The sequence below is a fragment of the Perognathus longimembris genome, chromosome 4 (genome assembly GCF_023159225.1).
Source record: "Perognathus longimembris pacificus isolate PPM17 chromosome 4, ASM2315922v1, whole genome shotgun sequence".
NCBI classification, from domain to species: domain Eukaryota; kingdom Metazoa; phylum Chordata; class Mammalia; order Rodentia; family Heteromyidae; genus Perognathus; species Perognathus longimembris.
The window spans coordinates 30,298,465-30,311,618 of NC_063164.1; the positions used below are offsets into that span (position 1 = coordinate 30,298,465).

The window sequence follows — 13,154 nt, forward strand, 5'->3', positions numbered from 1 at the left end:
GTTTTCAATGTATAGAATTTACATTGTTACAGATACTTCCATTTTAATGACTAAAACAAGTTCTATTGATATTCTTGCTGTTTGTTTTAAGGTTGTACATACTTAAAGCTATGTTATGCTTGGCTTATTACAATGTCAGTAACTAACTGAAGCTGCTTTGGCGATTAATTCTGAAAATATTTTTTTCTCCCAACCTTCCTTGATACTTTGTACCTTTTCAATATGTTTTAGACAATTTAGTGGATCTAAATAGTATATAGTTTTGAATAACTGCTTCCAAAGTGTTAGGGAAAAGTTTGGAGAGTCTTTGTATTTTCCATTAATAAAGAAGAGGGAGGATCTCAATATCAATAATGACGTGAGTTTTGAGTAAAATTAGTAGAAATGACATGACTATTTGATACAATTCATTTCTGGTTTGCAGACTATATTTTATTATCCATTTATCATTATATATTTTTATTTTTGTGATTTAAATTTGGAGTTAAAATGAGAATAGAAGAAGCCACTGCTCCTAATGTTCTGTATAACTTATTATCCACCCCAGATCAAGTGGGGTAACAGGAGATAAAGTGGAAAAAAAATGGACAGGGATGCAGAAAAGGAAAATGAGCTCCATATTTAAACAAAACAGAAAAACTTTAAATATCTCCTGCAAGAAAATACTGATGTTAAAAGTGACGTAGGCCCTCGGAAGGGTTGGGTTTCACTGCAGTATTTTCAGCCATTTAATGTTAGAGTAGCTAAGTTACATTCATCCTTGCCTGTGTCTGAAGTATAATTGTCCATTCTGTTTGAAGTCTTCTTCCTCCTTCTCCAGATCTTTATCCTTCTGGTTTCTGTACAATATTTCTTTGAATGCTAATTACAATCTTTGATGGATCAGTTCAGATTTAAATAACCATTCAAATTTATTTTCCTTTATATCAATTACTACACTCATCCAATAATTTACAAAGCAATGTGGGTTTTCCAAAGCAGTTTGAGAGCACATCTTGGGCTTCCTTTCTAGACAGAAGGTTAATCTTCAAGATGAAAGCTTTGTATTATGTTAGGGGAAGAGTTTCAAGCCCACGGGTAGTGGGCGAACTAATCTGCTATTCTCAAAAGCATCTTGAGGTTCAGGGAGGGAATGTGGAGGAGCAAAAGGAGGGACAGTATTGATATGGGGGAATACCTCAACTGCTCAACTGCCCTCATCACAGCCTGGTCTCTAAACAACTCTGCTTCCATCTTCAGTGTCTCCTTTCAGGTGAGACATTATTGAACTAAGGGTTTTTAGGAGATGCCAGATAACCTTTTTTTGTGTGTGTATGTGTCAGTTATGGGCTTGAACTCAGGGTCTGGATGCTGCCCTTGGGCTTTTTCCCTCAAGGGTAATGCTCACATTGAGCCACAGTGCCATTTCTGGTTTTCTGGTGGTTCACGGACTTTCCTGCCCTGGCTGGCTTCAAACCTGGATCCTCAGATGTCAGCCTTTTGAGTCGCCAGGATTACAGGCATGAGCCACTGGTGCCCAACTCCCCATATGATTTCTAAGATTCCTTCTGCTCTGAGAGTCTAGGAATTTTCGAATGTTTCCCACAAGCCAAATGTGGTGGCACAGGCCTGTAATCCCAGCAGTTAGCAAGCAGGCAGATTGTGAGGTCCAAGGTAGCCTGAGTTATATAGTGAGACCCTGTCTGGAGGCAGGAAACAAACAAATGAACCAGAACAAAACCACAAACAAAAATTTTCCATGGGCTTAGACTAATTCCAGTGTAAAAGAGTTAAATAATGACTGGTAGACTAGAGAAAACATTTAAAACAAGAGCACCATTATGTTATCTTTTTCACTTCTTCCTAAGCATTTTCTATTTACATCCAATGAAAAAGATTATTTGAGACAAGTGAATCAGAGCCAGGCATGAAGATGTATACCTGCAATGCCACACTCAGGAGGCTAAGGCTGGAAGGCCTGGGATTTGAGCCCAATGTGGGATATATAATAAATTCCAGGCCAGACTCGGTAGTAGAGAAAGACCTTATCTCAAATAGATAGAGATGGATTAATGAGATGGAGGGGCGAGAGGGAGGAGGAGGAGAGAAAGAGACAACACCAAAGTATACAGTAAAAGACAAACCAGAAGGAAAGTGATCAACCTCCAGTTTTCCTCCCTACAAAGAGGAAATTTTTCCAAGAGCAAGAGAGCTGGTTTTCTCTAGAAAGTTCCATTTCCAAGGAGAGATACCTCTGGATACACATCTGGTCAGGTCACAGCAAGCATCATCTCACACCATGAGTACTTCTGTTCAGATTCTTGATTCCGGAATGTACCAAACCATACCTTATGGATGGTAATAAGAGTTGTTATTCATTTGCACATACCTTAGGACATTAAGCAAGGACAATAAAGCTTGCAAGTGCAAAGCATGATTGGCTACTTCTCGACATTGTTCTCAATGAAAGCTAATATTCACCACCCATTAGTTGGAATTTTTAGGTAAATATTAATTGATAAATACCCTTACAATGCAACAAAATTTGTGCTACTTAGGGGAAGATGTCTCATATACCCAGCAATTTCCTGAATATGAACCATAATAGCTCTTGAATTAATCATTCCATATATGTTTGTGTGCCCATATTGGAGCTTGAATTCTGGGCTTCTCATTCTTGCTTGGCATTTTCCACTTACAGCTGGCTCTTCCATTTGAGTCATACCTGTACTTCTGGATTTTTTGATGGTTTATTGGAGATTCTCAGAACTTAGCCTCCTGAGTAGCTGGGATTATAAATGTGAGTAATAGGTGCTCAGTTAAGAAATCATCTTAATGCAGTCCGACAAGTTAAAAACAAAATGTCAGCAAAAGTTTAAAATCTGTCTTAATAATTACCTTTCATTTGTCATCATATAACTACTAGTAATGAAAAGATAGTGAGAGTCCAAGGAAACGCTTCCTTTCATTTCATGTCTTGAGTTCCATAAAAAAAGAAAGCACAACTGAATCCCACATCAGAGGCATAAAAAGGCAAGGAGTGAACTGAGCGGGTGCTTTAGACTTTCCAGCTAGTTGCATGAGAGATTCTGGCTCAAACTTAATAGGATGTATAACAAGTGATTTCAATTTAAAGAAACAACTATGCTGATATTGACACTTAAATATTCTGGCGTACTGGTCTTTCGTGATAAAGACATCAGCAACCAGAAAGGGAGAATTCTTTCTATGTTGTACAAAGGGGAGAATATTTCCAACCTAGGATGAAAAATAATAGTTCTGCAAATTTTGTGGGGTTTTTCTTGCTTCTTTATTAAGACACAAAGTGGCTAGAGATAATTTTATATGATTAAGGCACAGATAGGTGGGGCAATGAATACATTTTTGTTAGCTTCTATACCTTCAGTCTGGACATCAGATTTCTTTTCTTCTTTTAAAATAAAGTGATAGCATAACCTCTACTGTTACAAAATAAAAATATGACAGCACTAAACCTCATTTTCTGTTTAGCTAATGATGTATGGAACATATTTCATAATACCACATGGTATAGATCATTTAAAAACTCATAAGTAATCAAAAACATTTGTCCTGGAATGACAATCAAATGATAGATTAAATGTTTTCATATTCTATGAGGCAGTAGGAAGGCAAAATGGAATTTTCCTATAAAAAAAAGAAAAAAAGAAAAGGTGAAAGTGAAATCTCCAGAGGAAAAAACATCTACATTAGAAATTAGACTTTGGTCTTTCAAAAGGGAATTATCTACTCAGATTTTCTGAATTCTTATAAATTCTAGAATGTGAAAATAGAAGATATGTACCAGTAAGACGTTCTTTAAACCATTTCAAAATTCCTCAGTGTGTGGAATGTCTAGTCATTGCATTCTGATATGCATCAGGTAAGTAAAATGGACTTTTCTGCTTTTTCTAATAAAGGTCTCCCTCTTTTGAAATGAGATAACCACCTCCTATATTTAGCAGTGTAGAAATTCTTGACCAGACTAATACATCCCTACTGGCCTGGAAATTCCTGCCTTTGACATTGGGAGGGAGGCATCCAAGATGCAGGCAGGGCAGAGCGGCGTGATTTCCTCTCAGCTCTACAATCTGAAATCACCCAGCACAAAGGAGAAATGCAACCACAGAACTGAGATTAAGATGAGGCCAAGTGAAGGAACGAAGGTAGATAACATCTTGTCTTTATTTAAAATTTTAATATTTTGTTTCATATTTTGATTTCATATTTTGCATTATGTATTTTTTTGAAAATACTGCATTTCATCTAGGGTTTTTCTTTTTTTTGGCATCCATTTAATGTTGGCACTAAGGGCAAAATTCACCCTCATCCTAGTCCTGTGTGACCGGTGGCCTGGCTCTGGGCTTCAAGCAAGCACCATCTCTCCCCTTTGTCCTCTTCAGCTCACACAGGCCAGGAAATGTACTACAAGACCTAAATTCTCCCCACTTCCAAAGGGGAATAAGAGTAAAATATCCTCCTGTCTAAAGAGTGGGAGAAAAGAGCAGCTGTCATAGGAGGAACTGGTCTGTTTCAGTGCTAGGGACCAAACCAAGGGCCCGAGGGATGCAAGCCAAGTGTTCTACTGCTGAGCTACATCCCCAACAATGCTTAGAAGTTTGAGCTCTCCCCTGTTCTAGTGCTTACTAGTTTCTGGAATAGAATCATAATGAACAGACAGTTCTAATGCTCCAAAGGTAGACTAAACAAGAGAAACCAGTCTAAGTAATTGACTCAAAAACTGCAACCATTCCTCCAAAGAATTGTAACTTGAAAAAGAAAAACAAAAAAAAATGAAGCTTGGTTATAAAGTGACAAAGCTCTTCTTGTAAGTGAAGAAATAGGATTACATGTGGTAGAGTTTAACTATCACCAGTTGTGGCTTTCCATTTTTGAAGACAATAAACTGATGCATTCAATTTTATTTTATTTATTTTGCTGGTTCTGGGGTTTGAACTCAGGGTCTGAGCACTGATCCTGAGCTTTTTTTTCTCAAAGGCTAGCTCTCGACCACTTGAGTCATGGCACCACTTTCAGCTTCTGTGTATGTGGGACTGAGGAATCAAACCCAGGGCTTCATGTATGCTAGGCAAACACTGTACCACTAAGCCACATTCCTAGCCCCTGTGTGCAATGTTAAATGCCAAACTTTTCTTTTTACTTATGTTTCTGTCCTTTTGCCTTTTCCAAATACACATAGGGGCCCTGCTCTCCACCCCCCCCAACGTGTGTGTGTGTGTGTGTGTGTGTGTCTGTGTGTCTGTGTGTTCTGGTCGTTGGGCTTGAACCATGGGGCCTGGCCATTGTCGCTCTGCTTTTGTGCTCAAGGCTTGCGCTTGATGGCTTTTTTTGGTGGTTAGTTGGAGGTGAGTCTCATGGACTTTCCTACTTGGGCTGGCTTCCAACCACAATCCTCAGATCTCAGCTTCCTGAGTAGCTAGGATTACAGGCATGTGTCACCTGCGGCAGCCAGCTTCTTTTGTGTTTGAAGTGAATTAAGGTGGCTAGAGGGTGCTTCCAGAATGTTATCTGGCACACAAGTTGCTCTGTAAGACAAATTCTCACGGGAGATGGTTCTGAGATAAGGGAAGCAGCTTTCCCCTTGGCAGTTGCTAGGGCCAGTCAAGGAAGCCCATGGCTGCCAGAATGTTTTGTCTGGACAGACCTGAGAAGACCACACATGTCATGTGACCACGCTGTCTACTTTTACTAAGTAAACTCATCAGACCATTGTTTGCAAAGGTGAAATACAGGGGCTTCAGTACTTTGGGAGCGAAAGCTCTCAAGGAAAGATGAAGAAAGTGATGCCCCCAAATCTGGCTAAAACCACTCTCAAAATTTCCTAGTCAATGGTGACATTAGGTGGATATTGATCTTTAGGCGTTAACATGGATATATATCTTATTTCGTGTATTTCTACACAGATTCAGTATAAAAATACCTAACCATATATTTAATTCCATAGGATTTCAAAGCACTTTGAGGGCTTAAACTGATAAGCCGACCTCAAAGGGACTGGTTCTTGCAACTAAAACACAGACACCTCTGGGGTGAAATGTGGCAACAGTTTGACAGGCATAGCAGTAGCTTAGGCCAGAAAGGATTTATCCAATTAAAATTATGGGATGAATTTTGGCTGGCAGAATGTAATTACCAGCCTTGGAATGGATCCAGGATCCTGAGGTTAACACCCCTCCTCTTGCCAACAACCCTCCTACCTGCCAACACTCTGAGATGGAGAAGGCTGGGTCTGACATAATCGCACATAATACTGTTGTGACATCTAAGTACAATGATGATGATGTGAGAAGCATCATGAACCTGATTTTTTTTAACACTCATTATGTTACTTATTTTTATGCCACATTAGGCTAGAAACCAAATGTCCACATAAATGTTAATTTCCTCAAATCTGTGTTCAAAAATTATAATTAGAAAATTAAAAAAATAGATTTAGAAATTAATTTATCCCGTCAAAGTAGTTATTTAGTGATTATTTCCCTTCAAGAAGAGAAACTGCATCAAAATGGTGACATTTAATCCTTGCTACATAAAAGAAAAACAACAACCCCAAAGCCAGCAACAACCCAAACGAAATCCTGAATTTTCTTTGAGAAAGAAGTGTGTGCTCCAGGTTGACTGGCCTGGGAATGGGGACCTGGGCGGGGGAGGGGGGTGGGGGAGTGGGCGAAGGAGGGATACAGGAACATCCAACCTACTGGTTTAGGTTGAGGTGCTCAAGTGTTGCTTGGGAATCCGTTTAGGCTGAGCATTCAGGGTGGTATTTCTCCGGGGAGAATTTACCAGAAAGAAGGGTGTGTGTGTGTGTGTGTGTGTGTGTGTGTATGTGTGTGTATGTGTGTGTGTGTGTGTGTGTATGTGTATGCCTCCTCAAGGTAGCAAAGAAGAGTCCCCTGCTGGTGCAGACCCCCCCCCCCCCCACCAACCCGAGAAGCCCTCATCCTGATATGCTAATGCCTCGTTTTAAAAGCAGAATGCCAAGACAGAGTTCTGGGATGCGAGGAAGCTGAGGATGCTCTGGGGGATTCAGGGGTCTTGGACTGCCTGGGTGCGGAGGAGGGGAGGGAACGCCAGCGCGCGGTGGGCGGGGCGGGGTGGAGCTTGGCAGGTGGGTGGGGCGGGGCGCGGCAGGGGGGATGCACGGTAGGAGGGAGGGGCGGGGCTTAGCCAGAGGGGCGGGCCGCGGTAGGAGGGCCGGACCTTGGCAGATGGGGAGGGGCGGGTCTTAGCCAGAGGGGCGGGCCGTGGTAGGAGGGGAGGGGCGGGTCTTGGCAGGTGGGAGGGGCGGGGCGCGGTAGGAGGGCCGGATCTTGGCAGATGGGGAGGGGCCAGGCTTAGCCGGTGGGCGGAGCGCTGCAGGTAGGGAGGGGCGGGGCGCTCCCTGTGGGCGGGGCTTAGTCGGGAGGCGGGGCTCTGCAGGTGGGGTGGGGTGTGCCCTGCGCGCACTGGAGGCGGAGCCGCCAAGGCGGGGATCCGCGCGTGAGTCCCGCGTGCGTCGAATCCCGCTGAGCAGCGGTGACCCGCCGGTCCTTGGCACGTAGGTCGGTGGGTTCTCCTCCCGCTCAGGCCGGGGACGCGGGGGAGGGAGAGCCAGGCCGTGTTCCTGCTGGTGGGCGCGGGGTCAGTGGGGCGGGTAGCCCTTCGGTCCTCGTGACTTGTCGCGCTGCTGTTTGCGGAGCCTGTGGGGCTCTGGAGCTCTAGCCCTGGGTGTCCCGGGACGCGCGAGCGTCGCAGACGCGATAGTTGCAGGGGTGCTGGGAGTGGGTTCACTTTGCGCCTGGCCCTCGACCTGTTCCTCCCTCCCCACCCCCACCCCGAGGTCTCCAATCGGTCACCAGAAGCCACCGAAGGTGGAAGGCTGAGTCCAGTTGGCCTCTCGGTCCCGAATCACCGGGAGGGGCGGGCGATGCTTCGGGTCACCTCCCGAGTGACAGGTGCTGTCCCCGTGCCGGGCCCTGGCGCTCCTGTCAGCTTTTGCTGGGAAGGTAGATTTGTGCTAGCAACATCTTGGTGTGATTTAGCTGTCCACAGGGAATAAAAATGCGGAGCAAGAGGAGGAAACTCATCCTTTCTTTTGCACTGTTAGGGGTTGCCATAAACACCATTTGTTAAAAAGCATAATTATGTTGGGAAAGTGCCTGATGAGACAATTAAGCTACATAAACACACTGAAAACAAATGAAAACCAGAAGACGCCCACGCCCCTTGTGTAAAGTGATTTTTTTTGTTGTTGTTGTTTACTTGGAAAAGAGAGGTTCTGCCTTATTACGATACCACCATTAAAGTCTAGAAAAACCTAATGACCACTTTTTTTTAAAGGGATTTTCAACGATGAGATGATAGCCACGTTAGAAAAGCCTGCTTGCAAAACTGAACTATCAGCGAAGCTCTTCCGCTGTCAGACCAGCCATCAATCCCAGTGAACAGAAGGACTGGATTTATTCATCGAGAGCACCACGATTTGTACCAAAGCTCCTTTAGCTTAAATTCTTAAGTTTAAGGTTTGTCTCACAGTTGGAGTCCGTTCACTGAAGTGTCCTCCACATGGAAAACGTTTCCAGACATAGATGGCCCTCATCAAATGCTTGTTGAATGAATTCATGAGGGCCACATTCATTTTTAGTTATGATACTTAAAAGAGGCCAACATTATGGTGTCCTGATTTTGAGAAGTAGAATTAATTTTGTTTTATTTCTTCTGGATCATAATGACATTTGAGGTATATAGAAAGATGAGTTGACAAGTGCTGTAGGTTCTAAAATACTAAAAAAACAAAAAATCAAAGCAACCTCCAAAACTTGTGGAATTAATTCATTTTTCAAGAAAACAATCAATCATGTTTTGGGCATTATTGAGTTAAATCTAGAAAAAAATGTGTTATCTTTCAGTACAGGGCATAGTCCTGTGAAATGATTTAAAACGGATTCAGAAACGTTGGAGATCAAAGTACAAAGAGGAGCTCTGACAAACAAATAGTTATCATTTCAGAGATCCAAGTGGGTTTTATTTTTATAGTATCTAGACAGCCTGTTAATGTTTTCTTTTCTTCCCTTTTTTCTTCCTTCCTTCCTTCCTTCCTTCCTTCCTTCCTTCCTTCCTTCCTCCCTCCCTCCCTCCCTCCCTCCCTCCTCCCTTCTTTCCTTCCTTCCTTCCTTCCTTCCTTCCTTCCTTCCTTCCTTCCTTCCTTCCTTCCTCCTTCCTTCCTTCCTTCCTTCCTTCCTTCCTTCCTTCCTTCCTTCCTTCCTTCCTTCCTTCCTTCCTTCCTTCCTTCCTTATTTTTTCCCCTTTCTTAATTCTGGTCTTTTTTATTCTCCTTCCTTCCTTTCTCTTTGTTCCTACAAGAATGATTTTTATAAAAAATCAGCATTTTAAATAGTCTCTCTCATTCTCTTTCTAGATTTTCCCCAGGAAGTCTAACAAAATGACTATGCATATTTGTTACATAGTACAGGCCTGAAAAAAACAGATATGCTAATGAAGAACATGTTTAAATGGAATAACATATTTAATGGTGAAATGTCATGTGTGTGACAGAGTGCATGCTGAGTAACTTAGAAGGTATCTTGTAGTGTTGTTCTTGTGTCCAAATGCATGTTACCACTTTTACATGCTATCTTGTTTGGGTTATTCCTGAAGAAGATTCCAAGATACATTCTCTTGGAACAAAATAGTCAAGTATTCACATTCTGATTGTCTAGTGTCCAGAAAGTAAGGGCTTTTGTGGTTAATGAACATGACCATAGCAATGAAACATAGAGAATAAAAGAATCCCTTTTCTTTTATTCCAGAAAAAACATGTCTTCATCCAGACTTGGGCTCCGTTTGGCTGCCTGCTTACTAAACATTTCCGAAGCCAGAAGAAAATACGTTGTTGAGAATATAGCAAAAGCAGCTCTTCTTGACAAACACGGTAGGAACAACAGACAATGCAGTGTTTTGATGAGACAGTCATGTGTGTAATCTCTGCATGCTGTGTATAGAGTGCTCTCTGCAGTGACGGACTGAAAGATGTTGTGATGCATCACTTCCTCAGATGTACACATGTGCTCTTTACTTGGGCCTGCACTGGCTCAGCAGAGCATCTCTTCATATTTGCCTGTAAGTCTGAGATGTGGCCTGTTTAGAATATTGGCAGTCTCCTGGAACAGACATATTTACATAAATGTTTAATGTTTTCTTTTGTAAGCAATTTATTTGATGGCCATTAATAGAATAAAAATAATAGTCAATGGTGCTTTTTATTCAGCAGGTTAAATGAAAAATAAACTTGCTAAATACCAATCACTTTTATTTTAAAGACTCCTGCCAGATATCATGTCATTAGTGTTATTTCTACTCCATTTTCTCTGTATAAAGATGACTAGGTAATTGTATTTAAGTGATGCACATAAGGTCACTCAGCAATTCAGTGACAGAAGAATGGAACCCAAGCCTCCTTCCTGCCTTGGCAAATATTAGGGAGAGAAGCTACTCTGCTCTTTTGCATCCTTCTAAAAACATTCATTTGTTTTGGTACCGTTTGTTTTTACTTAAACACACAGGCATACATATACAAACACACAGTATTTACAGCCTTGCAACAATTTAAATAGAAATGATTTCCTATGAGGTCAGTAGGTTTTATTTTTAAACAACAGGTGAGCATTAGTATATTGCAACCTTGTGGCATTTGGAATAGTGCATTTTTATTTCTGATTGGTATTTTCTTAGTAAGTGAGTGGGTGCATGTGTGCTTGTGTTGGTTCTGGAACTTGAAGTCTGTCCTTGATCTCAAGCACTAGCTCAGGACTAGTGCTCTACCACTTAAGCCACAGTTCCACTTCTGGCTTTTTGCTAGTTAATTGGAGAAAAGAGTCACACAGACTTTCTTGCCCAGGCTGACTTTGGACTGTTACCCTATGGAGCAGCTAGGATTACAGGTGTGAGCCACTGGCACCTGACTCTGATCGTCATTTTTTATGTGATTTCATAAGAAAGAGGTTTCCCATTTCATCTCTAACTAGGAGCACATTTATGTTAGGGTTTTTTTTTTTAACTTTGAAGGGCTAAAAATTCTTGATAATTGTTATGTTAAAAAAAACCCTTTTGTGTCAGTGTACAGCTCTCTCTCTTTCCTTGTTTCTTTCTCTCTGTGTCTATCTGTGTCTCCTCTATTTTTTTTTTGGTGGGGGGGGGGGAAGAGCCACTTTGGGCTCCTCATTGTCCAAAGCAGTTCCTTCAATGAGATTGGGTTACGTGCATCTGTGGCTGCATCACTGTGCAGAGACGTGAAAGGCACATGCTGATGGACGCTGGGTTAAACCCACAGGTCTTTTTTTTTTATCAGCTTATTAGAGGCAGCCACTCAAATGGAATTATAGCTATTATACTCCATTACAAATACCAAACAATTTGCTTCTCCAGAGATCTATCCTGACAGCTCCTCCCGCCAGCACTCATTTTTTTTTCTATATGCATGCTTAAGAAATTGCAGTAGAGTGTGTTTCATTCTTTGGTATTCAATTCAATTGAATCATATGAAACAGAGAATAAAAGCTTTTCGGCTTCAGATTTCGATAAAAAAAAAAACATATCTTTTTCTCCAAGGAGATAGAGTACATTGAAAAACTAAATAAAATAGGAGGTTTTCTGTTCTTGTTTTATCTTCTCTAGTTTTAAAAATTCTGGAGGGATTTCATTAGTTAAGAAAGTGAACCTATTACTTTGCAAATAATTTAATTAATAATTTAATTTAGTAATGATTTAATTAATTTTTTTGGTGATGGTTTCAGAGCTTGAATTCAGGGCCTGGATGCTGTACATGAGCTTGTTTTGCTCAGGGCTAGTGCTCTACCACTTGAGCCACAGGTCTAATTCTAGCTCTTTTGTGGTTAATGAAGATAGGAGTCTAACAGACTTACCTTCTAGGCTGGCTTTGAACCTTAATATTCAGATCTCAGTCTTGGGAGTAGCTAGGATTCATTATAGGCATGAGCCACTAGTTCCCAGAAAGGGCATTTATTGATTGATTAATTATTAATTGATTGATGGCAGTCCTGGGGCTTAACTCAGGGCCTGGGCACTGTCCCTGATCTTCTTTTGCTCAAGTCTAGTGCTCTACTACTTGACCCACAGCACCACTTCCAGCTTTATCTGTGTATGTGGTACTGAGGAATCGAACCCAGGGCTTCATGCATGCTAGGCAAGCACTCTACCGCTAAGCCACATTCTCGGCCCAAGGCATTTCTTTTTCAGTGAGTGGAATATAACCTTAATTTTTTTCTCTAATTAAGCACTGTGAGCACATGTAAAAGATCTTCAGTAACAGAATCGGAGTTATAGATTTTAGACCTGCAAGAGGTCAGAGCTTTGTGGATGTTCACTTGACTATGAGTGGGTGACATGTTTATCTTTTCATGTTATTAAAATTAACAGAGTAGGGCCACCATAAGCTCTGTAGTTCCTAGGTGTACCTTCTTTTTTCTTTTTCCTCTGAAAAGAGTAGTTGTTAAGCTTCCAGGAAACAGGGCAGTTAGGAAGGTATAATAGTCTAGTTAAAGTTTTAATTACTGCCTGAAAACATTTGTCTTTGACTCTGAATTTGCTTGGTAGGCTTAAAGAGTACGGTTGAGGTAGAACTAGACTTGTAAACTTCAAAAATAACTTTGGGTTTATATGTGGCTGCCATAACAAGGACGACATCATTCCCTTCCTGGTTACACATTCAAGTGAGTCATAAGCCAGGAAAGCTGGAAGTTGTTAAGATCTGAAGGCTGTTTGTGGCCTCTGAAAGGGAGATGTGGGGGTCTAACATTTCTAATGCACAGGTGCAAGCATACCAGAAACCTCTGCTCTGCACTAATTGGTTTAGCCTGGAGATTTCAGATCATGACCTAGGCAATTTGATTTCTGGTTTTATAGATGGAAATATTAATAAGGCCCTTTATCAATTGATTGATAGGAGAGGAGATTGATAAAGCATAAAGTTTAGAGTGATACCCTTTCTGTTGTTATGTGATTGTTTGGTATGTTTTATTAAAGTATACTGATTATGCAAAAAAGTAGTTTTCATTGTCTCTTTTCATAGTAGATGTAATGTACTTTGAATTTGTACTACCCCTACTCATAATTGTTCCACTTCCTTTCTGCTGAACTTT

General features: G+C 41.3%; 1 protein-coding gene across 1 annotated transcript in view; it reads left to right on the plus strand.

Annotated features, from left to right (window-relative positions):
- Positions 1 to 9,813: 9,813 nt before the first annotated feature.
- Ftcdnl1 (formiminotransferase cyclodeaminase N-terminal like) overlaps positions 9,814 to 13,154 on the plus strand; it is a 33,125-nt gene continuing 29,784 nt past the window's right edge. The window contains exon 1 of the mRNA XM_048344202.1: positions 9,814 to 9,928. Within this exon, the coding sequence (XP_048200159.1) occupies positions 9,814 to 9,928 (115 nt within the window). The remainder of the gene's footprint in view (positions 9,929 to 13,154) is intronic.